The sequence below is a fragment of the Sciurus carolinensis genome, chromosome 13 (genome assembly GCF_902686445.1).
Source record: "Sciurus carolinensis chromosome 13, mSciCar1.2, whole genome shotgun sequence".
Classification (NCBI taxonomy): Eukaryota; Metazoa; Chordata; class Mammalia; order Rodentia; family Sciuridae; genus Sciurus; species Sciurus carolinensis.
In genome coordinates, this window is record NC_062225.1 from 7,155,303 (window position 1) to 7,181,028 (window position 25,726).

A 25,726-nucleotide genomic window follows, 5' to 3' on the forward strand; every position below is an offset into this window, starting at 1 on the left:
TAGATACCTGCTATGACCAGGGTGGAGGTGTCCTGTGGAGGCAGCCCACACAGGCAGGAGGTGCTAAGACTCAGGAATGTTCCAGCTCTTGGTATACCCAGGACGTGTCTGACTTCCGCCACTTCAAATTTGGTGTGCAGCCCTCTATCCTCACGTGCAGCATATAAACTCCTCATGTACTACAGGTGGGCAGTGCTGGGGGTGGGGGACGCAAGGCAATTTGAGACTGAGGTCCTGCATCCTTATGAGTGGCCAACCTCTGCCTCCTGCTCTGGTCTCATGAGCGCCTGGGCAGCCCCCCAGGTGGAGGACCCAGTCATCACAGATGAGATGGTAGACGAGTGTCAGCGGTGAGCAATACCGAGAACCGGCTGCTCATCTCCACCCCTTCCTTGGGAAGAAGGAGAATCTAAATGAAACCTTCCGTTTCTGAAAGATCTGGTTTCTTTTGTCTAAAGGACTCTCTACCTATGGATTTACTTCTTGTTTTCTTTGTTTCAGTAGCAAATTTGCATTTTCCTAATTTTAATACCAGAGTTCTCCTCCCCAGGGGGAATCTTCCAGGGGTAACTTGTTCCTAACTGTAGAGCAGGCTAAAAGTGGAACTTCCATTTTTCTGCAAATGTAATAGTAAAGGGAAGACTACCCAGGTCACCAGGCTTCCAGGCTCCCCACAAATACTTCAGAGTGCCCTCAGAAGAGACTAGGAAGCAAGTTCCTGAAGCACACCCCAACAACCAGCCTAGCCATGGCTGTTTTAAAGAATCTTCTGGGCATCACAAACACAGCTCTCCTTTCTTTCCATGCTAATGGGGATAATTTCCCAATGGAGAAGGCAGAAAGGAAGCTAGGCCGTGCTCACCAAGCAAATGCCAACTAATGCCCAACGGCTGCGCATTACCCAGAATGCACGCATTTGGCATGCATTATTTCTGCTATTTGGTCCTAAAATGCCTGCTCTCTAGAGATTATTCTCATCTATCCAGGAGTAAATAAATCTTTCCTTCCATATGGGAAGAACCAGCTGGAAGGTTCAGGGGAGGGGCCAGGAGGTAGTTCTCTGTTGCTCTTTCCATCTGTAGAGAGGAAGCTGGAGGCCCCCTCTTTGGATTGGCTGGTTCTGCGTGGCTTCGTTTGCTCATGGGAAACTTTCCAAGCACACTGGGCCGTGGCATCCCACGTAAAAACCTATTTGGATTAACTTCTGAGTGAGTGCCCCTTGGTAATCGTGAGTCTTCACAGCAGTGTGGAAAATGCCCGGCCACAGGACCCTGCGTGTTGTAGAGTTCTAGATCAGGTTAGCCCTGGGCTGGCGAGCCATTCAGTCCCCGCTTCCTCAGAGGGCAAAGACCTTTCTAGCATCCTGGAGGGACGGCCATCCTCCCTCAGCTCGTTCCCCTTGGGTCTGAGGGAGCGCACTTGTGACAGGGCTGCCTGTTCCACACTGGACGGATCCACCTGTTGAAACATTTCTTCCTTGCACCTTTATTTATGATTCTGGTTTGATTCCTGTTGTGGTTTAGATATGAGGTGTTCCCCCATATCTCATGTGCGAGAAAAGGCAACAATTTTCAGAGGTGAAATCATCAGTTTATGAGAGGTGTGACCTAATTGGTGCTGAATTGGTGGATTCACAGGGTGCTGGTCGTAGGCAGGCAGGGTGTGGCTAGAGGAAGTAGGTCACTGGAGGTACACCTTTGGGGGTTCTATTTTGGGCCTGGGGAGCAGAGCTGTCTCTCTACTTCCCTTTTGTCATGTCCTGAGCTGCTTTCCCACCATGCCTTCCACCATGCTGTTCTGCCTCATCTTGGGCCCAGAGTTATGCCCACTGTGGTCTAAACCTCTGAAACTGTGAGCTAAAATAAACTTTTCCTCCTCTACACTGTTCTTGTCAGGTATTTTAGTCATAGCGATGCAAAGCTGACTAAAACAATCCCTGTGGATTTACACGGAGAAAATGACTTCTTTCTTCCTCCTTCAAACATCTAATAAAAAGACACTTCTCCTGCTTCCCCTTGGTGTCTCTGAGCCAGTCAGCTCCCGCCCTTCTCTGACATCTCCCCCCGGGAGACTTCTCCATCTGCCATCCTGGTTGTCCTCCCCTGGACCCTCTCTAGAAAGAGGGATTGTGAATGGGGCACAAGCACTTCCAGTAGCCGTAACTCGCTAGGCGTCACGTACAGGTAGGAGTATGTGCTGAGTGGGAGGGAGGGGCTGGAGCTGGCCCACACTGGGTGCCCACTCCCAGGAACAACTCCACGTGACACAAGGGGATCTCAGGTCTTCCGTGTATGCTTCTAGCCATCTCTGCCACCCAGCCCAAGACAGACTGCAGTTCGGGAAGTGTTAAATAAAATTCTCTCAAACTGTGCTATGGTTGGGTGGTTAACCTCAACTAAAATGTCAACTTGAAAAAACAAGTAGGCATTTTTTCACCTTGGGGCCCAGAAAAACAACTCCACTGCATTAGTTGCCCTGTGACAAATTCCCTCAAAATTTAATGACTTAAGATACTAAAAAGCATTTATGACCTCACAGTTTCATTGGGCCAGGATTTGGGAATAGGCTGCAATCAATATGGCAGCTGGATGGCAACCCATATGGCTTCCTGGGTTGGAGAAGCCAATTCCAAGGCATTTCATCCACAGGACTGGTGAACCGGTGCCAGGGGGCCTCAGTCACCAGCACATGCCAGTCACGTGAAGGAGTCGCATGGGTGTCTCCATCCTCCTTGAGTGTCCTCCAGATATGGGGACTGACTTCCCTCAGAGCAAACAATCCCTAAGGATGCGGTGAAAGCAGGCTGATCAAGCATCATCTCTCTTCGGATGTCACACATTCTCACTTCTTTTTTTTTTTTTTTAATATTTTTTTAGTAGTAGATCATCACAATACCTTTATTTTACTTATTCATTTTTATGTGGTGCTGAGTATGGAACCCCGTGTCTCAGGCAAGTGCTCTACCACTGAGCCACACCACCAGCCCCACACATCGTCACTTCTGTGACACTTTATATAGTAGTCCCCCACTACCCATGGTTCCTAGCTCCATGACTTTAGTCACCTGCAGTCACTAAAATATTTCTGGAAATATTGAATGGAAAATTCCAGAAATAAACAATTCATAGGCTTTAAATCACATGCTGTTCTGAATAGCATGATGCAATCTCTCATCATCTTTCTCTGACCTGCCGGTATGTGAATCACCCTGTTGTCCAGCATATCCACAAGGTATATGATACCCTCCTACTAGTCACCTAGCAACTATCTCAGTTATCGGCTCTGCTACTATGGTATCACAGTGCTTGTGTTCACATAGCCTTTATTTAGCTTAATACTAACCCAAAGTGCAAGAATTGTGAGGCTTCCGACTTGGAGAGGCCAAAGAAAAGCCATAACGTGCTTCCTTCACACGAAAAAGTAAACGCTTGCCACAGGTATGTGTGCATAGGAGAAAACTTAGTATACCTAGGACAGAATTCTGTCTGTGGTTTCAGGCATCCACTGGGGGCTTATAGCGTATACCCTGTGGGTAAGGAAGGAATACCCAAGGGAGAGGGATTAGGCTCCACCTTTGAAATTTGTGGACATCTTTTAAAACCACCACCTGGAGGCCTCTTGGGGAGTGCAGATGCTCAACAAGTCTCCTCTGTGCCTCGGGCTTGCTTCTTCTCGTGACTTCTCTCCTACAGTGGACAGGCATCCTCGGGCAGTGCAGTGCGGCAGTGCCTATAGGGAAACCTTGACTCTCCTCAGGCCTGGCCCAAGCTAGAGACAATGGCCCCAGGTCCCAGGGAGAGGCTCCTGGCTGGAGCAGGGAGGGAGCTGATCTTCAGGGCTGCTGACATGAGGTCCTGTGAAATGCATGTTTGAGAGCTGTGACAACCGTGGACAAAGGAGTCACAGGCATATGCTGGCAGCCACAACTCCTGCTGCTGGTGGTTTTAAGCATCCATCAAAAGACAGGTGAAGAATGAGGTGGAGACAACTTTCTTCATCCCACATTCCCTCAGCGAGGCGAGTCTTTGTTCCAAAGACATTCTCTTAGGCCCCCCTGGAGCGCTTGTGAATGTGAGAGCCCAGGGCAGGCCTGGTGTGCTTGAGACAGACTAGCCAGCTGGAGAGAGAGCCGTGTCCCTTGGGAGGGGTCTCTTCCTTGTGACGCTACGTGTGCACCGGATTCTGCTGACTGTGGAAAGGCCATACTCTGGGGAAAGAGAGTCATAGTCAAGAACACACAACTCTCAGGTGCAGCGGGGGCTGTGGGTAAGGAAGGCCCAGGCATTGAGCGGGGAGACTTTGGATCTTCCCAAGCATAGGATCTGCTGCCATCCACGTAGCTCACTTCACGTAGCTCTTCCAGGTGAAAGGGGAGCCCTGGGGGACAGACACATACCCAGGAAGTGTGTCACGGGCTGCCAGAGCTCAGCACACCCTTTACCATTCGCCCTGGTAGGAAAACCCAGCGCTACACTTACACCCAGTGGACAGGCACGGGAAGTATGTGGCCAGGCTGTTGTCACAGTGGCCCTCTTCGTCAGCTGGATCAAAACGCGGGGCTGATTCCAGGAGTGACGGGAGCAGTCTGCAGTGAGGGGGTTTCACCCTGACCCAAGTCTCTGGAAGGTGAGTGTGCTTCCAAAGACCGGCCTCGGACAATTTCTCTTCTCTCCCATGAATTTCTTCCCCTCTACATCTAAAGCCAGGCTGTGGTCCACAGCATGTTGTTTCTTCTAACAAACACATAAACAAAACTGTGGGCCACAGAGCCCCACGGTGACTCACATCCTGCCTGTTCTCATTCACATAAAATTTCTTTTTTTTTTATTGCAACATCCTTTAAAAATTTTTTTTTATTTGTTCTTTTTAGATATACATGACAGTAGAGACGTATCATGCACACATAGAGTATAGCTTCCCATTCTTGTGGTTGAACGTGACGTGGAGCTTCACTGGTCGTGTGTTCATACGTGAACACAGGAAAGTTCTGTCCGATCCCCTGTCTTTCCCATTCCCATCCCTCTCCCTTCCCTTCATTCTCCTTTGTCACATAAAATTTCTTGAAAGACAGTTTCAGCTGATTTGCAGCTTCTGCCTATTTCCCTGTACTCTGCCCCAGGGGCTTTTGCCACAGTCACGATTTCAGGTTGCAGAGAGTCCACGGCCCTACTTGTTCTCGACCTGATCTCGTCTCAGCAAACCCCAACCTACAGGGCTGACTGCTCCCTTCCCCCACAACTTCCCTTGCCTGGCTCTTCTCGGCTTTCTCTTGCTTCCTAGTCCCTTCCTGTGGACCCTCTCTCCAGGCCACCTGTGTTTGGAGCAGCTGAGGAGCAGCCCCGGCCCCCTCTTCTTCCTCTCCAGACCCTGAATTTCTAGCCCACCTAAATCACGATGATACCCAGTTTTATAACTGGATCTGTCTGCTTGGTATTTCCATTTAGACACTTAACAGGAATCTCAAATTTAAGGTGAACTCCTTTCTGTGGATTTCACCCTCTTCCCCTATTTCAGTAAGACATACCCCCACTCACCCAGGAGCTGTGGCCAAAATCTACATACTGTTTCTACTTTCACCCTCTCCTCATGCTACACCTAATCTAGCCAGGTATTGAATCCGGGGCACTTTAGCCACTGAGCCACATCCTCAGCCCTTTTTTATTTTTAATTTTGAGACAGGGTCTCACTAAGGTGCTTAGGACCTTGCTCAGTTGCTGAGGATGGCCTTGAATTTGTGATCCTCCTGCCTCAGCCTCCCAAGCTCCTGGGATTACAGGTGTGTGCCACCACGCCCAGATATACTGCCTTTAAAATGTGTTTTGAGGGGCTGGGGTTGTGGCTCAGAGGTAGAGCCTTTGCCTAGCACATGTGGGGACACTGGGTTGCTTTCCCAGCACCACATAAAACTAAATGAACAAAATAAAGGTATTGTGTCCATCTGCAACTAGGAATATTAAAAAAAAAAAAAAAAAAAAAGGGTTTTGAATCCATCCGCTTCTTTCCACAGCCACCATGCCAGGAAGCCGCCATCGTTGTTATAATCAGGTCACTTCCTCTGCAAACCCTTTCCTGACCACCCAGTTTCGAGGCTTTCTGTCACTAACAAGTACCTGTGTTTTAGGCTCATTATTCTACTTATTTCTGCTTTTGGTTGATTCTTCTGTACTTTATGTTTATTCATTGTGTCCCCCGCCAGATACCACGGGCGTGCCACAGGAGTAACCCGTCACTCATCCGCTCATCGCCTCTACTAACTGAATGAGTGGAGGGATGAATGGAAGAAAGCACCGCATAGTCCAGGAAGGTACTCGTGATTAAAAGCCACGAAATGAAAACCCCTCCACTTTCCTCAGCTCTTCTAAGGAGATGAAGGATGAGGGTGGAGGAGACCAACCAGGCAGCCAGCATGAGGTCCACACTTGTGCCCTGGGCAGAGGAACCCCCGAGGTCCAGGTCAGTGCTCCCCTGTCTATGCTGTCTCTGGGGACACAGATTTGCCTTCACACCAAGTGCTCTTCAAAGATGGGGATGTCCCTTGAGGGCAGTGTTGAGAAGCGTGGAGCCCGGCCTCACTCTCCAGGGGGTGCCTGCTGTGGGAACTTGGACCATGACCTTAACCTCAACATGCCTTGGTTTCCTCATCTGCAAACTGGAGGTGAGTGTTGACCCCCAAAGGATTCTGAATAGGACCCATGAAGCACTGAGAGCAGTGTTTGGCTCATCTTTCTTCTTAGGAAACCAAGGCTGGTAATTTCTTGTAGGTTTTTTCCATCTCTGATGCCTCTCCCGACTTCCAATCATCCCCAAAGATTTGACTTCTGCTTAGCTCCTCTTGTTATGGCAGAAGGATCTCAACCTCCAATCAGGGGGTGACTGCTACCGACTAACCCCAGTAGATTCTCCTACTGTCCTAAAAACCTGCGGCCTCCTAACTCACCAGGCACCTGAAAAGTTAAACCACATCCTGGAACACACAGAGGGCAAAACATCTGTTTGACCAAAACGGAACCAAATACTTTTGATCTTACGGTGAAATCTATTGCCTCAAAATGATTTACCTGAAATGTTCTGCTAATGGGAGAAATGATGGTTTTGGGTAACTGGCCTATTTTTTTTTTTTTTTTTTTTTCGCCTGTTAAAAATATTCCTGTGAAGCGTTTGGAGCCAAGCTAGCTGGATGGAGCTCTGGTGTAGAGCCTATTCACCAGGGGACTCAGTATTGCTGTTCTCTAAGAGAACACAATTAGTAAATCAATCTGTTTGGGGAAAAAACTGTCCCAGGACTTTTCCACTGAAGTTAGACTCAGTGAAGTCATGTAGTACTAACCGCTAGAAAAATAATGATATTCATTAATATGTTAACATGTAAAGAAGACTTAGGCATAGAACATGTAATTGAGGTGATAACAGAGACTACAATAAAAGTAGCAGCCCTTTGGATACACAAAATCAAATGACAATATATCATGGCATCTTACTGATTCTGATTGTAGGGGTATAAATTCCCAAGGAGACTGGCTAGTCAAAGGAACTTTTGGAACTGTTTTAAAAAATAGTCAGGCACCATGGTGTTTGCCTGTAGTCCTAGCTACTTGGGAGACTGAGGCAGAAAGTTCACTTGAGCCAGGAGTTTGAGGCCAGCCTACACAACACAGTGACATTCTGTACCGCTCCCCACAAAAGAAAAGAGGTATCACATAACCAAGATATAATTCTGAGAATCTGACTGGCTCTTCCACATTGTACATTTGTGGTTCCTAATAGCTAATGTACTGATAACCTAGTCTGTAGTAGAAATGTGCCAGTTAGAGGAATCAGATGCTAATAAATGATAACTTCTAAAGAAATTTTGCATTTTTACTATGGCGTACCATATGATGAGAAGAGATAAACGCTTATAGCATCTTCCGGCTTCTAAAAATGAAAACCAAAATTTTTGTTGGGGAAAAAAAAAAAAAACAAAACCTCAAAAAAATAACAAATTCCCAAACCAACCCAATCGGGGTGCTAAATGAGAATTGCACAAAGGGAAACTCCTTAGATCGCGTGTAACTCAGGGTTGGAGGATGTTCCCTGTGAGAAGAAATAACAGTCACATACACAACAGGGGCATGTTTGAAACCTTTTATTAAACAGGCAATGAGTTGTGCAATGGTTAAGGACACAGATGCCTCGTGGAAAAATTTAAAAATTCACTTTTTGGAAACAGTCTGTGAATTGGTGACCTCTGCTGTGTCCCTTTCTCTCCTTCTCAGAGGGGCTGTCTTCACAAAATCAGACTGTTTCATAGCTGCTCTTGGAAATCGCGTCCCTGTTTTACCATAAATGTCATGCCTGGTGGTGAACACAAAAGGAGAAGACAGGGTCCCCGGGCGAGACCGTGGCCAGAGACATGGCTGATCTCAGTGGGAGCGGAGACACCAGCTCCGGGATGGCTTCTGCCCTGGGCTTGCAGGGCGTCCGTTAAGGTGCCCACACTTCATTTCTGACTTCTGCTGCGTGTGAGGCCTCTTTACTAAGGGAGTTCTACAAGGCTCACATTCATAGCTCTGGGCGCAGGAACTGGTTCCTGGACTTCTTCAATGCTGTTCTTGTTGGGGGCCCCTCTGGCCCCGGAGTATGGCTGTGTGTGTGTGTGTGTCCACTTTGTTTTGCCTGGCTTCTTCCACTTCCCCAAGATGGTCACACCTTGCTGATAAAATCAGTCTTAAGTTTCACAGTCTGCTGGCCACAATTTATCGGCAGTTTTAAGCTAAGTGGCCCGTCAAGGTAGTGGATGTTCGTCATCGGCAGGCTACTGATCTATTTTATGATTTGGGGCATGTCGCTCCAAGCTTGCGATTTCTTTCTGGCAAGTTCCATCCAGGAGGGCTGATCTGCACTGGCATAACTGGCTCTCTTCAGCTGATGCAACTCCTTCTCCGTCATCACGGCAGACTGAGCCGCTGGAAAGAAGACAAATAAACAGAAACCCGAGAGGGGACGGAGGTTTTCGCTTAAGCCTCTTGCATTTCCTTAAACATATGCCAAGGTCTTAACTGTGTTCCTGGATATGAAATTCATTAATATGTAAACATGTAAGGAAGACTTGGGCATAGAACATGTAATTGATGTGATAAAAAGGCTTAGAAACAAGTCAACAGTCCTGCCAACACAGTGAAGCCAGAAAAACATTTAGAGGGAGGCTGTAGGAAAGATGGAGGAGGCTGCACACGTGACCAGCTCCACACGCTCCTGAGCTGCCCCCTCAGGACAGTTAGGAAGGTAAATGTCTTGTATGACTTTTTTTTCCCTTTTTTGTACTGGGGACTGAACTCAGGGCATTCAACCACTAAGCCACATCCCCAGCCCTTTATTGTATTTTATTTAGAGACAGGGTCTCCCCGAGTTGCTCAGAGCCTTGCTAAATTGCTGACACTGGCTCTGAACTCAAGATCCTCCTGCCTCAGCCTCCTGAACCGCTGGGATTACAGGCGTGTGACCCTGTGCCTGGCTCTTGTTGTATGACTTTTACCACAAAGAAATAAAATTTACGAAATACGGGGGCTGGGGTGTAGCTCAGTGGTACACCTTGTTTTTGAAAGCACAAGGCCCTGGGTTTGACCTCCAGCACCATGAAAAAAAAAAGAATACAGATTGATATAAGATGAAACTCAAAAGTACTGTGCTCTGTGGAAGAAGCTAGATGTGAAGGGGCACATCTTTCATGCTTCTATTTTATAAGAAATGTTCCCCAAAGGCAAATCTATGGAATATTACTCAGCCATAAAGAATAATATTATGGCATCTGCAGATAAATGGATGGAATTGGAGAAAATCATGCTAAGTGAAATAAGCCAATCCCCCAAAACTAATGTTTTCCCTGATAAGTGGATGATGATATATAATGGGGCTGCGGGGGTGGGAGGTGAGAGAAGAATGGAGGAACTTTAGATTATGTAGAGGGAAATAAGAGGGAGGTGGGTATGAAAGATGGTGGAATGAGACAGACATCGTTACCCTATGTACGTGTATGATTACATGAATGGTATGAATCTACATCGTGCACAACCACAGAAACAAAGTGATGTACCCCATTTGTGTACAAGGAATCAAAATGCAGTCTGTAAAAAAAATAAATAGGTAATAAAAAAAAATAGCACCAGTGATTGTGCTATCCCTGGGGACGGGAGTGAGAGTGTCTCCAAGTGTTCATGGGAGATTCCTGGATTTCTGTGGGGGTGGCCCAACTCTTAGGACAGACTCTCATTATAAAGACATCCTCACTGATTTGCACCCTGGAGACAGGCATGCCTCATGGAGTGTATGTCACATCTCAGTGTAAGCTGCATTAAAACCTCATGTGGCAAGAAATTTGACAGGGCAGACCAAAACCTTGGGAGCCTTCCAGGACAATGATTCTGTGCTTAGTAACTTGTTCTAATCTCATACCTAAGTTCTGGTGGGACAGCGAGATTCCTCTTTGCAGACCCTCCTTAAGACTGAGCTTCGACCCCTGCCTCTGGGTCACAGTGGGCTTAGCAGGGGTCATCAGGAAGGACTTGCTGCGGACAAAGTCAGCTTGCTTCATGGGCTCCTAGGGCGACACAAGAAAGGCACACATTGTCCAGTCACATAGATTCAGAGAGGGACAGACACAACCCAAGGGAGTGAGCCGCAAGGCGTCTCTCCAGAGGTGCGGTGTGACAACTCCCCACTGTCCAACATCAGAATGCTGGAGCTCCCACCAGTGCCCAGCCTGACCCCAGCCTGTCCCCACGAGACCAACTCAGCCCTGGATGTTGCATGGCAGGGATTCCATGCCAAAGTCGAAATGAATTGGGTTTGAAAGGAGCTGTGACCTTCAGAACACCTGGTAAGATCCCACGTGCTCCAGACGGGCTAGTTTCTTTTGTAAATTCCCTCAGCCTGCACGCAGGTCCTGGCACAGCTGAGCTTGGGTCAGAAGGAAGGGAAGGAGGTCCTCCTGCAGGCCCAGTTCCATCCTCACATGGCCTCGACAGGCTGTGGACCCGGGGGAGGCTCCAGGAGGAGTGCCCCAGGCTCCAGGCCTGCAGCCCCAGGGGAGGGGCGAGGCGACCCCGTGGGTGGCCCGCCCAGGCGCGTCATCGCTGCTCCCAGAACTGAACCAGAGATGCTGCCGCTGCCGCTGCCGCTGTGTGCCTAAGTGAGGAGTTATGTTAACCTCCTTCCATTTCTCCAGATGCTGAGCTGCGTTGCCAAGGAGGCAGGGAGCAGAGGGCCGCCTCCTCCGCCTAGGCGAGTCCCGGGCGTCTCTGCATGCCCAACAGCCCAGCCCAAGAGCAGAGCGGCAGACTGCTCCGCCACGGAGGCTACAACCTGGCATGTCGTTGGTCTTGCCTCGCTGACCTTCAGCGACACGCTGGCAATCATCACAGGTGACAGCCTGTCTCTGTGATGTCCACGTGGGATGTGTGGTCCCTTGTGGAGCTCCCAGCCCCAGCCGCTCCCACCCACCCACAGAGATAGAAGGTGTTTGCTCTCAGCACCTGGGCTCGGTCAGGTGCTCTGGCCTGCTTTCCTGTTTCTGATTTCAGGATCTGCACCCCAGGCTTGTCTTCCTGGTTGGGGGGCTGGTCTGGGGCCCCTCTCCGCTTCTGCCGGGCCATGGTGATCCAGGGTGGCGTGGGCTGCCCGTCGGGACCTGCTGGCAGACTCTTTTCTGTGAGGAAAAGCACAAGGTTAACAGGACACCCGCCTCCCTCTGCAGATTCACCTTCGGCTTCTCCCGCCACATGACATTGGCTCAGGTGGCAGAGGCCAGAGGCGGGAGGTCTGGGAGCACATGGGTGAGACTGGCACTTTTCTTTAGGGGGACTTTGTTTTCTTTCTAAAGAGGCATCAAAGGGATTATGTTCCTCTAGTGTGCTCCATAAAAAATTAACTACAACTGCCCATCTAAGGTCAATGTGGACTTTAAAGCTAACTTCCTCCTAGGGAATCCTTCCTAGAAGGAGATAAAAATGCACACAAAAATAGATGCAGTTTTTTTCAATAGGATGCTATCATTTGAGACCAGCATGCACTCCCTGATTCCTGATTTGCTTGGCTTCTGCAGACACACTATGTCCTCTTTTTTTTTTTTTTTTTTTTTTGGTACCAGGGATTGAACCCAAGGGCACTTAACCACTGAGCCCCATCCCCAGCCCCTTTTAAATACTTTATTTAGAGATAGGGTCTCACTGAGTTGCTGAGGCTGGCTTTGAACTCAAGATCCTCCTGCCTCAGTCTCCCAAGCTGCTGGGATTACAGGCATGCACCACCGTGCCTGGCTCTTCCTGTCTTAACAACTGTGAATGTAACCTTCTTTGGAGGAAAACACCACCAATGTAATGTCATTTCATATTTTATGCCTTGTCCAGAGAACCCAGTAACTGCTTCACATGCAGAAGGTGCAGGGTGGCTGCATATTTAACACTGTATTTCTCATCTCTTGTTCTCAACCAGAGTTCCAGAGACTCCTTGATGCCTCTGCCTTTCCAGATTTTTACTCTTTTTCTTAAAAGGCTCCTTTCTGTTTCCATCCTGTCATTTCTTCACGTTCTGACCCAAGGTACCCTTTGCCTCCTCTCTGCTTCCCAGGGTCTGTGTCATGCTGGACAGGGGTACCTGCCACACCACATCAGCCTGTAGGCAATGGGGATTTCACTCTGGGTTTGAATTTATGACCTCAGTCAACAACTGGGAACTGCAGTTTTGTAAACAATGCAACTCAGTTGAACTTGGCCAGAGGTGATGTTTTTTCTTTTCTTATATTGACAGTTGCTCACAGAACTCCATTCCAAGCATGGAAGGACTGCCTGCTGCATGGTTTGCCTGTGGGCAGTAGTGTTTACAGATACACTGTCTGTGTGCACGTGTCTGTGTACTCACGTGTCTACAGTCATGTGCACACCCACAGGAGGAAGTGCCAGTGTGTGATGAGTTGACCCACAATGGTGGTGAAACCAAGCACCTGTCCACGATCTTTCACCAACTGTCTTTCCTTTTTGCTTCCTGCCTTCCCCTCCGAGGGCGAGCCTTTCCCTGCATCCCATATTTTCTTCTTTCCCAGGAAGGCAAATAGGTCAGAGGGGCCCTTTTGTGGGGTCTGTCCAGGGCCAGGCTCAGGGGTAGAGGGAAGCAGCACACCAAGAGGGATAGAGAGAAGCCACCGCACAAGGTGAGCAGTGAGGAGGCGGATGGGGTAGACATTTGCACAATGCCGAGCCTCACGGCAGATCTAGGTGGTCCCTCTGGCCCGCACCTCTAGTCCCCTGCACCTGGCACCCAGCTAGGGGCAGGAGCTGGGGTCAGAGCTGTACTGTCCACCCTGGGAGCGCTGCAGAAGGGAATGAAGACACAGCCACTGTGCAGCATAAGGCAGGCTTTAGGGGCCCAAGACCTTACCACGCCACAGCTAAGAAGCCTGAACGTTCAAGGTCAAGGTCGCTTCTGAGATTAACCACGCTCGAAATGTCCTTAATCCCAGCATAATGTAGACATGGCATGAGTTCTGATAAAATCAGTTGAAAACATTCCTTTGTTTACCTTTTCCTGCCTCAATACACAGACAGCCTTAATCTCCTGGGGATTTGGCGAAAGTCCTCTGACATCTCAACTTCTCCCCAAGTGAAAAGGCGCCTAAGCTGTCAAGGGTGCCTGGTTGGCAACCCACAGCCCAGGGTTTCTCAGACCAGGGGTCAGCAATTTCCTGTCTGGATCTGTGTGATCCCCTCTGCTGAGGCTCTGCAAGAGACAGGGTCCTTGCTCACAGCTGCCTGGGAGGGAAGGCAGGGATCAGGTGGGCCTTAGGACCCAGGTGGACACTTCTGGTAGGCCAGAGCTGTAGGTGCAGAAAGCTGCACAGCCTGGAGGCTCACCCCAGGCAGTGTAACTTCATAGGAAAACAACTTTTGAAAAGAGGAAAATGGCTTTTCTGTTGTTATTTAGGATAAGATGTGTCAAAAGAGCGTTGGTTGAGACAGACATTATTAGCCTATATATATGTATGAAAAAAATTAAAAATAGATCAGTTGGTCAGTTTGCTTTCTCCAAATTCCTCCCCTCTCTTGGACACTCGCCCCCACCTTGAGGATTTTTTTAAAGAGTATAATACATAAGCACTCATTTCTAAGTGAGTCCGTCCTCGGGCTTGGGCTCAGTGGCTGTTAATGAGGAATGTCCCCTCCCTGGGGCCAGGGCAACCAAGCAGCTAATGACCTGTCCTGGGGCCTAGAGGACTGCGTTTAAAGCCTCAGGTTAGCAACGCACTCTTAGGCAAATTCAAGAATCCCTCAGAGACTCAGTTTCAGTGTAGAGCAAGGAAAATAGCAGAATCTAGACCTCCGGCCTGGCTGTGAAGATTCCAGGAGGCCATCCCAGAAAGAGTGGGCACCTGGGTCCGCTCAAGCGCCTCAGCTGCCCCCACAACCTCTGCTCTTATTACTCCCCCCCCCCCAGCATTATTATTTTTACAACAGAGGAAAGATGTGGACTTTGATCGAATCTTACTCCAGACCTGAGAGAGTAAGACTTAGGAGCCCTTGTCCCCTGCGCTGACAAGAATCCACGGGGGTTAGGGGAGGCACCTGGATGTACCCCAGCTTCCTGCCGTGTCTGGCAGCCAGGCTGGCCCGCCAATCCCTGAGGACGTCATCCACAACGGTTCCAGCAGGCTGCATCTTGGTGCTGGGGATGCTGTCTGCCTGTAAACCTCACGAAGGGAGGTGCCTCGTCTTGGTCATCTCTGCGTTCACTGTGACCAGCGTGGGCCAGGCAGCAAGTGAGTGCCAGCAGGGTCTGAAGGCTTCCCGCCATGTCATGGAGGAGTCTGCGCCATGCCCTGCCCCCGCCCACACACCAGTGTGCCCTGGAGAGCCATCTCTAGGGCGGCCATCTGTTCTTCTGTGCTGGAAGGCTCTGATGCAGCAACACACTGCTCAAGATGTAGTCTGGCTTTGACCCATATCCCCAGGAGCCAGACCCATGTCACTCCTCACAAGACTCTGAATACCCTGGGGAAGATAACCACAGTTTCCAGACCCAGCATCACGACCCAGACCCACATCATGACAAAGCTATCTGCGTTCATGAAGACCTAAAATGAACCATTCCCCAAATCCTCAGTGTCAAACCATTTCCAAGGATGTTCAACCACTCTACCTGGGATGGGTACATTTCATCACTTCATATTGACTCACTGAATGGTGATGGCTGTGCCCCCCTTGGTCCAGCCGTAAGGTCTGATTTCATTCAGAAAGCCTTCTACAGTGCCCAGCGGGGGCCGGGTGGAGCTCTGGACCACGCCCCCTGATACCTGGAACACAGCTGAGTCTGGAAGCCGGCAGCTGCCATCGACTGTCCTCTGAGTGAGAGTCTAGGAGCCCGGGATACAAACCCCTGTGGTTCCTTGCCCTTTGGCTGAGAAGACAAGCAGGTGCTGTGCCCTAGGGTCACACAGCAGGATGGCCAGATTCCTACGCCTCTGGAACTCTTGATACATGCTGTCCTCTGTGAAGCAGCAATTTTAAAGGATCCTTTTCCTTTCATGAAATTTCTTTCTCGCTTATAAAAGTACACATGCACATTGTAGAGATTAAGAAAGTAGGAAAGAGTATAAAGAAGGGAGAAAAATGTTCCCCATAGGGCAACGACTCAAGGTTGCTGTGTGAAAACTCTCTAACCTTCCTCTGCTAGGCTGCCGTCTTAAAATGCACAGTTCCCAGCTCACTCCCGGGTCTTTAACAGCTGTCTGTGGAAGAGGCCCGAGTTTACCCATTAGGACTTCCAGTCTAAAGCAAAGACATCATCATCGTTTCTCATAAGTGGATGGAGCCAGAGTGGTGGACCAAGTCTCGGTGCTTCAAGAGGCAGAGTCCGGTCCTGTTCTCATCTGCCCTCTTGGTCCTCAGTCACAGGCCTGCTGACGTGGTGGGAATGGGAGGTACAGACAGACTCTGAGAGGACCCCTGGAGCAGACGTGGGGCCTGGGGACACCCTGGCCTCCCCCACATTTCAGGTTTCCTTGAAGAACTTCCTCTGGTTTTTTAGTTTTAAAAGCATTTATTGACCTATCATCTGTCCTGGCATGGACAGCTCCTGGTCAGTGCACAGTGGCAAAGTCTGCAGTGGCTCTTCATCCGTTCTATGCCTGGGCCAGGCTGGCGGTCTTGCCCAAGGCTCTCTCTCCAACCCGCGAGCACGTGGGGAGGGAGCAGGAGTTTTCACAGGGCAGGCTCCCGCTCCCGATGGCGTGAGCTGGGGCTGTGCCCCACCAGTTCCACCTCCCAACTAAACTTAGCGTCACTCCTTCCTTTTCTTGTTCCACAGACATTCCTCATTGTTCTCCGGGTCCCTACTTGATAATTCAAGTACTTGCTAAAGTGAGTTTGGAACCTCCGGTCCACACTCACAGTGCTGTCGTGGTCCCTGGCAGACACGTGCTGGGTGGCTTATCTGATGTGCCCCTGCCCCATTGTGACTGAACAGGACTTTGCTCTGCCTTATTGTTTTAGCCCTATATTGCACATCAGTGTCCTCTTTGTGGTCTAAAAGGCACATTTGGGGGGCTTTTTTAACTGCCATACAGCCTGACTAAACTTTGCCTGAATTATTGCTCAACCTCTAATTCTGTTTGGCCCCAAGAACAAAATTATTATGGATAAGGAGCCTTTTGTGGCTAGATCAGCTCAAATCTGTGGGTTCCAAGATGGCCTCCAGAACGACCTCTAATAGACCCGAAATCCCAAACACCAAAGAATGAAAAGGACAAGGGGGGTGGGGAATTGTTACCGAGGAAACACTTAAATAAAACTTCTGGCTTCATTTGCTCTTAGTTGATTTTAAAAATCACCAATTTTGGAGGCCACACACAACTAGGCAGCTCATTTTCGGTCTCCCCCTAGCGCTGCTGTAGATAACGTCTCTGACAGGTGAGTCATGATGATGAGGGTGGCAGAGGATGCTCTTCAGGGACCTGAAGACGGCTTCTGCTGAAAACCCTGACTTCCACACAGTCCTGCAGATGTCCCATGGGTGACTGAAATGGGATGGGAACGCTTGGTATCCCTGTCTTCACGTCGCGTGTGTCTCCTTTGCTCCTTTAACCTTTGGGTCAGGTTCTCCTCAGCACTACACGTAGACATGGTGACCATCTGAGAAATGTTTAGTCCAAAACAATGACATAGGGTTAACTTGACCTAGACTTGCTTAATTGCTTCCCATGCTCAAAGCTAAAGACACCTACTAGTTTCCATGACCAGAAACATGGGACCACAAAAGCAGTGAAAAAATATGGCGGCCAAGTGGCTGGAAGATCTCTGCCCATTCCCAGAAGAGACATGAGCTCTCCTCTGCCTCATATTCCTATCCTGTGTCTGGACCCCTCTACCCCTTGGTTGAGAGGCTGACCTGTGGGCACAGGCTCCCCACTTCTCCACTCCTTGGCACTGAATGAAGCCTTTCTTTCTCCCCAGCACTCCTCTCTTGGATTGGTCTTTCCACGGGAGATGCTGCTGATGGGTTGGCACTCTAGGAGGTGGCCCCAAGTATAGTGCTGTTTAGAGTTCCTAAGGGCAAGCAAGCTGCAATGTGCCCCAAGTTCAATGTCAATGGTCAACAGCACATCTTAAATCAGGCATCTTGGAACTGAAACACATTGATAACCATGGGATGTACGACAGAGTGAACAGAGGCTCTCAGGAACCCCACCTTGAAATCCCTTCAGCTGCTGGTGTGTGATCTGTGCACCTCCCTCTAAGTCCATCATCTTTCAATAAAAAGTGAATACCAATGAACAATGAAAACCGACTCTGAGGCAATCAGGACTCACAAAGAGCTTGGACTCCAGCTGCTGTCCACACACACAGAGGTGACCTGCAGCCCAGAGCTGCTCTACCCTGCAATGAGTCAAGGTGCTGACAGACACTGAGGGACGCCCCCTCTGCCCCGTCAACAGATCCTTCACTTCCTCTGGGTCTCAATGCACCCTGGGGTCCCTGCCCCTCACCCAGTTATCTCCCTCCTCCTGCTTCCATTTCTAACCCTAAATAAGACTCCACGGACCAGCAAGGACAGGGAATTTGCTCCTCTACACAAACTCACTGTATAGCCTTATGGCCAAATGGAGCTCTCGGGGAGGACAATCACTGTCTCCATGTCAAGGCCGCCAGGGCCAAACTGTGCCTATCCTGTTCTCCTCCCAGGTCAGGAGGCACAGACAGGGGCTTCTTCTGCTTCCCCAAGATTCAGAAACCCACCCTCCCTGACCCGTGTACCCCCACTCACAGCCTTCAAACTCACACAGCAGGAAGAACAAAGCCCCTGTTTCCTTCAATGGTCGTGGCAGGTGTTCAACCCTACGAGGTGAGAGCTAGTGAAGGCCGAGCCGAGTCCTCGGATGATGGTCAGTCTCTATGAAGCTCCGCCCACACCACGCCCACCGCGCTAAACACGGTGGTATCTAGCAACACGTCATGGTTTATAACTGATTGCCCTGGGCATGATCAAGGGAGGCAGGAGGTGTCCCAGGGCAGCATTTAGGACAGCGTGTTCACCACGGAGGAGTGGTCAGTCCTTGTCCGAGGGCCAGGGTTTGCTCGTGTCCTTAGGTGGAATTTCTTTGAGTCTTCTTCCAAACAGGGTCTGGGGTTTGCCTTGTCCACTGTTCCAGTCCAAACTCTGTTTCAGGGCTCTGCTGCTCACAGGTAAATCCATGGAGACCGTCATTTGTGAAGAAAAACCAACGTGCGAATCACTTCTGGATTTGGTCGCGTGGGGGAGGCCAGGAAACTGGCCACCTGCATGCAGGCATGCCCCCTGGGGGCACGGGGGTGGGGGGGCAGAGGCTTTGCCAAGTTCTTTTCCTGACTTCAGGTGTGGCTACTCAGCCCGCAGCACGGCAAGGTCGCCGACAGCCCTGGGTGGCCAAACCCACCGCCATGTCTCACGGCAGAACCCTGGGGACCCAGGGAGGAGGGGTGAATGGAGGAGCGGGACTGAAAGCACTCTCCGAGCATTTAAAGCCAGCCTCTCAGCAGAAGGCCGTGACCCTAGTCCACCTCTGAGCCTGGAGACAGCTGGGTGCCATCACCTGCCAGGTGCCATATAAGACGTGAGGCTGGAGGGGCACCTCTGGGGTCTAGTAGGAAGATGAAAAGGGGAAAGCCATTCTGTCACAAGGCACTCTCCTGCTGCAATTGGAAATGTACACAGACACCTCCCCTTGGGTCCCTTGCCCCTCCCTGCCCACCTGAGGATCTCCGGGAAGAGCTGGAATTGTCTGGAGTCATCTCTTCCAGGGGTGGCCTTTGTTTTCCAAGCTCAGATTTCTTTTCCTCTATTAGACACCAAGCCCTGGACAGGTGGGGACATTTCTCCCCACCAAAGAAATGCTAATAGCTAAGCTCGATTTCAGAGCAGTATCATGTTCATAATGATATCACGACCATCCTCCGAATGCAAGGACATTTTCAATCCCCATTTCAGGTGCAGGATTAGGAGCTCGTGGAGGAAAGTGACCCAAATGATCGCAAGTGGTCACATGGCCAGTATGTGATGAAGTTTGGCTGTGAGGACTTTCTGATCTGACCTTCCTTCTCAGCAGCACACAGTTGGGTGTGACCCCACATTTCTATGCCCCAACTCTCTCCCCACGTAGCTTCCTCATGAGTGGCAAAAAAGTCCCTTAATCTTGGTGCCACAGACACTGGGCTGGGCAATTCTGTGTCCTGGGGCACTGTCCTGTGCATTGGAGGATGCTCAGCCTCTCTACCGACCAAATGCGGCAATTTCTCCCTCCCCCATGGCTCCCATTGTGATAATTATATCTGTCTGTCTCCAAATGCTGCCAAATGTCCCCTGGGGGACAAAGTTGCTCCCGGTTGAGAACCACTGCAGCATAACTTCCTAGGGCAGACAGCAGGAGCCACAGAGCCCACCCTTGTGGCCCCAAACTCTTCTGCAGTTTTCTAGTTCTGGGCCTCTGGGCACGTTCCTTATTCTATACTTCAGATTTCCTGTGTATGAAATAAGATCATTGTTGGAAACTAATATGTAAAGCATTTGACGTGATACTTGGTGCCTAGTATTTAGTGTACATTAATTATCATTGTCATTATTTACCCACTTACAGAATGTGTAAGTGGTGGATAAATCTGCTGCAGACCCTGACTGACTTTGGGAAGTTGATCAGATGTCCAGACAGAAAGGTAAAATTTATGGAGCCTTAATGCCCAAGACTTTTTTTTTTTTTCGTACCAGGGATTGAACCCAGGAGCACTTAACTACTGAGTCACATCCCCAGCCCCTTCTATTTTTTATTTTGAGACAGGGTCTTGCTAAGTTGCTGAGGCTGGCTTTAAAACTTGTGATCCTCTGCCTCGGCCTCCCAGCCACTGGGATTACAGGCGTGCACCACCGCACCCGGCCCCAAGACATTTTTGAGGAGAGCAAAATCCTTGCAGCATCTCATAAAGATACTACTTGCTAATACAATCTCCAAACAGCACATTATCTACATTAGCACTCTCCAAGAGAACTTTCCATGACCATGGAAATGTTTTAACGTGCTATTGCCTAGTCGTATGTGGCGCCTGAGCCCTGGAAATGTGGCTGGTGTGACTCAGGAACTGAATTTTTAAATTTAATTTGAATCCACTTGAATTCTCATTGAACAGGCTGATGAAGCCAGTGGCTCCATGGTGGATAGCACACATCTGGATCCTGGCCACTCTGAGTGGGGCCCTCCGACCAGCTGGGCTGTATCATGCAGGAATGATGGATCGCAAAGAGCAACTTAAGCAGATTCTAAAGCACCTTCAAGTTCGAGTGCTGCCTGAGAAGAGGGGATCTCAATGCTGGTCACACATTGAAACCACCTGTGAGCCTTTAACGACACCATTATTTGGCACCGCCCTGGGCCAGTCAATCAGCATCCCCAGGCTCCCAGTTGACCCAGATGTTCCCTTCTGGGAACCTTCAGGGAGAGCCCAGGGTGTCTCCTTATGGCTGAGGCAGCGTCCAGCTGACCAGATGGCCCACTTCCTGAGAGATAAGCTGACACCTGACTCCTTCTGCAGGCTCGGCTTTCAAACCAGTGGGACCGCCACTTTGTGCATGGCCCCCCAGACGCCCACGCCCAGGCTGCACACTGTGGGTTGCCACACGGTCCCACCTTTGGCCTCATCTCTTGCCATGTCCTCAGCCTCCTCTGAGAGGCCTGGGGCGTTTCCCGCTTGCCATGAAAACACTGCTTTCTCTTCTTCCAACTGACATCCCTCCTGAGTCTTGGGGTTAAGTGCACAAGGAGCGTCACTCCCCCTCCCACGGGGTTAATGACTACACTGGAGAAAGTACAGCAGGAGCCCCTCTGGAGTGGCACCAGGGTAGTGACAGATGATGGGAGAGGGGCTAGGAGGTGGGCTGCCCCTGCAGGTCCCAGACAGAACAATGCCCCGCCCCACCCCTGATGTTCCTCTGTCCCAGACGGAAACTGAGAGGCTCCCAGTACCTCCCCAGTCTTCCCAGCTCCCAACAGCTTCAGTCACTGAAGTCACCTTGGTTGTGATCAGCCTGAGAACTCACAGCCTCTGAGCTGAGTCGGGTGTACGTCTCCCGTCTCCTGAACGCATGGTGTCTGAGGCTGGGGTGGGACTCCTTTCTCAAGGACTGAGGATCAGTTGGGGAGGACAGTCTGGGCTCTCCTTTGATTGGCACCCACCTTTCTCAGCAGGGTTTGTTCTGGCTGGGCTTGACAGATGTCCCAAACTGACTGGGCCTTGCTGGCTGTGACTCTGCTCCACACTGTCCCCTTGCCTTCTTGGTGGCCCATCAGGCAGGGCTCTGGCGGGCACAATGGGTCATTGGCACCCCTGCCTGCTCCAGCCGTGAGTCCCAGTAACCAGTCCTCAACATCCCCCAACTGCAGGGTGCATCTGTCCCCGTTATCCAAGAAGCCTCATGGGATCCCCCTGTGGAGACTCTGGATGAGTGAGGTCCCCCCTAGTCCCAGCCTTGCTGATCTAGGGGCTCACAGAACTGCAGCTGTGCCCTCCAAGAAAGTTTTGAAAACCCCTCGTCCCTCCCCGCTCAGGGTGGGCTGGGGGTGGGCTCCTGACTTGCCGCAGAACTTCAGCGCATTCTCCGGATCTATCTATAGTTCTGCGCAAGTGCAACTGACACCTTATCAAAACAGGGATGGGGAGAATCCCAGTCAGACTGTGCTCTTTGCAGCTGAGATGAGGACACCTGGGTACATCCTTCGGAAAGCGTGATGGTACTATAAGAAACTGTGCCACACGTTGCAGTGAATACGTGCCCTTACTACCAAGAACCTCACTTTCCAACAGAGGAAATTAAGGCTAAGAAGTTGAGAAACGCAATTTGCTTGGGGTCCCCAGCCCCTGAGGGGTGCAGTTGAGTCAAGCCTCCAGATCCAGGTCCTCAGTCTCACTGGCGGCCCCTGCCTGGCTTGTTTTGCTCCCTCATCCCTGCACTGGTCTCGCATGCATGGCCTGAGGACCCTGCTGCAGGACAGGAGCCCTGGGCAGAAGGAAAAAGACCCAAATGTTCCCAAGGAGTTGGGTTCAGGGATGAGTTGAAGTGCAGTCCATGTGACAGAGGTAGGTAGCTGGGAGTAGGGACGGAGCTGGGGAGAGTCAGAGGGAGTGAGGGAGAGAGGAAGAACTTAGACCAGCAGAACTGTTGACTGGTCGGCAGGCACAGTGGCACACGCCTGTCATCCCAGCAGATCAGGAGGCTGAGGCAGGAGGATCACAAGTTCAAAGCCAGCCTCAGCAACTTAGTGAGACCCTGTCTCTACATAAAATATTGAACAGGGCTGGGGATGTGGCTCGGTGGCTAAGTACTCCTGGGTCCAATCCTTGGTACAAACACAAACAAAGAATTATTGACTGGCCAGAATCTAAGAGGCCTTAAGCACCTCACCGAGAAGTTTGATCTTTGCTCTGTACGGGGGAGTTTTTAAAGAGGAATGCTCCATGGTTATGAATCCAAGCCCTTGTCCCCAGAGCAGTGGTAGTAGACTGGTGTCCTGAGCAGGCTGGAGCACACCGCGGCCCAGTCTCCTGGATGACTACCCGTTGCTGTCCCCAGCCAAGCCCAAGCTGGTGTCCTGGGCACTGTGCACCCACATGGGTCCCAGTCCTGCACAGCCCTCCATGCCAGTGCAGGCCCGAGGCACAGCAAGCCAGGGCCAAGGCGAGCTAGTGCACACTGCCCTGCCATCCCAAGGTGGCTCAGCCCAGGCCCAGTGTGGACACCTGCTTCCTGCAACATTGCAGCCCAGAAGAGCCCAGCTTCCATGATCCACTGGTCTCAACCTCCTGGGAAGCTGGGATTTCAGTGAGCAGCAAGAAAACAGAAGCGGGGCAGACCTAAGTGAAGTCCAGACTCAAGGGTTAACCAAGAGTGTGAGCGCTTTTCCAAACCACGATGGCATAAATTCGAACTTACGGCACCCACCCCAGGGCTATAGAACCCCCCCACCCCACCTGGGTCCCCTCTCGCCCTGAGCATTCTGTTTTTGTTCACACTTGAACAAATTCTACTCTTAAACTCACTCGTCTCCATCTGTGGAGCTCATTTGTTGAATTTGCAAGACAAGAGTCCATAAAGAAGAAATTTGATGGTGTCCGTCTGAGGCAACCCCGGAGGGCACAGCCCACCATTAGGAGCTGCGTGCCACACATTTCTCAGCTGCAGGGACCCCACCCGTGAGCAGAAGTGGAGAAACTGGGGTTTCAGTTAGATCCATGACTTAGAAGAGAGTGCGAAGAGCGTTGGAGGGAGGTCAGGTTAAAGGAGGTGAGAGTTGGTGTGGGGACAGGAAGGAGGAGGGCAGAGGCACTTCCCTCTAGGAACCGGCTGCCCAGGCTGTACAAGACTACATGACTGAACCTTTTCTTCCACCAGATCAGCTGTGGGGGGAGAGACGGGCCCGCCCCGTGCTGATGAGAGGAGACAGTCTCCACTGTGCTGGAAGAAGCTTGAAACAGTGCGAACTTCACGGAGGGTAACCGTGAAGTTACCTTAAAGTTACCTACTGAAGCTGCAAATGCCCTTGATCTGGAGTCCACTCTTGGGAATAGATCCCAGAGAACCGAGCGCATGAATGGAGAGACAGAGTGGACACAAATGGCCACCAGGCACTGTGGACAGGAAGATGCAAACTCAAACAAGAGCACCACCCATCAGGAGGGAAAGGCTAAGGGGAATACGGGTGCTTCCCAGGGGCAGCAAGGCTGAGCTCGAGTCCCCTCCCTCCAATCAGAAAAGACGACCACGCTTCACTGTGCAGTGGAAATACAAAACGCTATTGCAGTGTGTTGTGGTCGACAACGAAGGATTCACGGGCCTGCACTGGTTTGCTGGTGGTACTCCCTCTGTGGAGTGGGATGATGGAAGTTTGGAAAGGAGCAAAGAGGAGGTCGCTCTTTTTTTGTGTATTTCAAAATTATTTTAAAATTTACACACAGTAAAATTTGCTTTCTTTGTTGTAAAGTTCTGAGTCTTAACACATGCTTAGATTCTTGTAACAACCATCATAAATAGGACAGGGTAGTGCTGAGACCCTAGAGAATGTCCCTGTCCTTCATATTTATAGAAAAATCCTCTCTCTACCTCCAGCCCCTGGCAACTACTGATCTGTTCTCTACCCCTATATTTTTACCTCTTCCATATTGCATATAAACGGACAATTCAGCTTACAATCTTTGGCAACTGATTCCATTTACTGATCATTTAGTACTTATTCATGTTATTGTGTATTATCAAGAGTTCATTCCTGGGCTGGAGTTGTGGCTCGGTGGCAGAGAGCTTGCCTAGCATGTGTGAGGCACTGGGTTTGATTCTCAGGACCAGATATAAGTAAATAAAATAAAGGTCTACAGGCAACTAAAAAATATATTTAAAAAAGAGTCCATTCCTTCTTTCTTGTTGAGTCATATTCCACCACACAGATGTATCACTGTTTATTCATTCGCCAGCTAAAAAATATCCTGGGGATTATGAAAAATGTTGTTATAAACACTCATGTATGTCCTTTGGGGAACTGAAATTTTCATGTAGCTAGGATAAACACTTAGAAGTGGGACTGCTGGGTCACAAGGCAAGTGTGTCAAAGAAGATGTCAAACTGTTTTCCCAAGTGACGGTGCCATTTTGCACTCTCATCAGCAATACAGAGAGAGACGCGTTGTCACAGAATGAGAGTGCCATCTCTTCCACATCCTCCCTGGCACATGGTATTATGGATATTTTTTGTCTTGGCCATTTTAATAACTTAACAGATAAGGTTTTAATTTGTGTTTCTCTAATGGCTAATGCTGCTGAATATCCTTTCACGTGCTTACCTGCCTTACCTGCCATCTGCATCTCTCTCTGGTGAAATTTGTTTATGTTAATTTTCCCATTTTCTAATTTTTTTTTTTTTTTACTGTTGAGTTTTGAAAATACTTTATGTATTCTAGGATACAGTCCTCTACTGAAGGTGTGGTCTGCATATTTTTTTGGTCATGTGTAATTTGTCTTTTTCCCCCTTAATAAGGTTTTTTTTTTTTTTTTTTTTTAACAAAGCCAAAGTTTTTCATTTGATTAAGTCCCGTTTTTCACATTTTCCTTTTATAGATCATGCTTTGATGTCAACTCTGAGAACTCTTGGGCTGCCCTCCAAGATTTTCTCATATTTTTTCATAGTTTCATAGTTT

General features: G+C 49.8%; 1 protein-coding gene across 5 annotated transcripts in view; it reads right to left on the minus strand.

Annotated features, from left to right (window-relative positions):
- Positions 1-8,110: 8,110 nt before the first annotated feature.
- The window catches only part of Cracdl (CRACD like), a 143,925-nt gene continuing 126,309 nt past the window's right edge, over positions 8,111-25,726 (minus strand). For all 5 annotated transcript variants that reach the window (XM_047523403.1, XM_047523404.1, XM_047523401.1 and 2 more), the window contains exons 8-10: positions 11,511-11,683; positions 10,432-10,576; positions 8,111-8,945 (exon numbers count right to left, since the gene is read on the minus strand). In XM_047523403.1, coding sequence (XP_047379359.1) covers positions 8,803-8,945; positions 10,432-10,576; positions 11,511-11,683 — 461 coding nt within the window. In that variant the 3' untranslated portion in view covers positions 8,111-8,802. The remainder of the gene's footprint in view (positions 8,946-10,431; positions 10,577-11,510; positions 11,684-25,726) is intronic.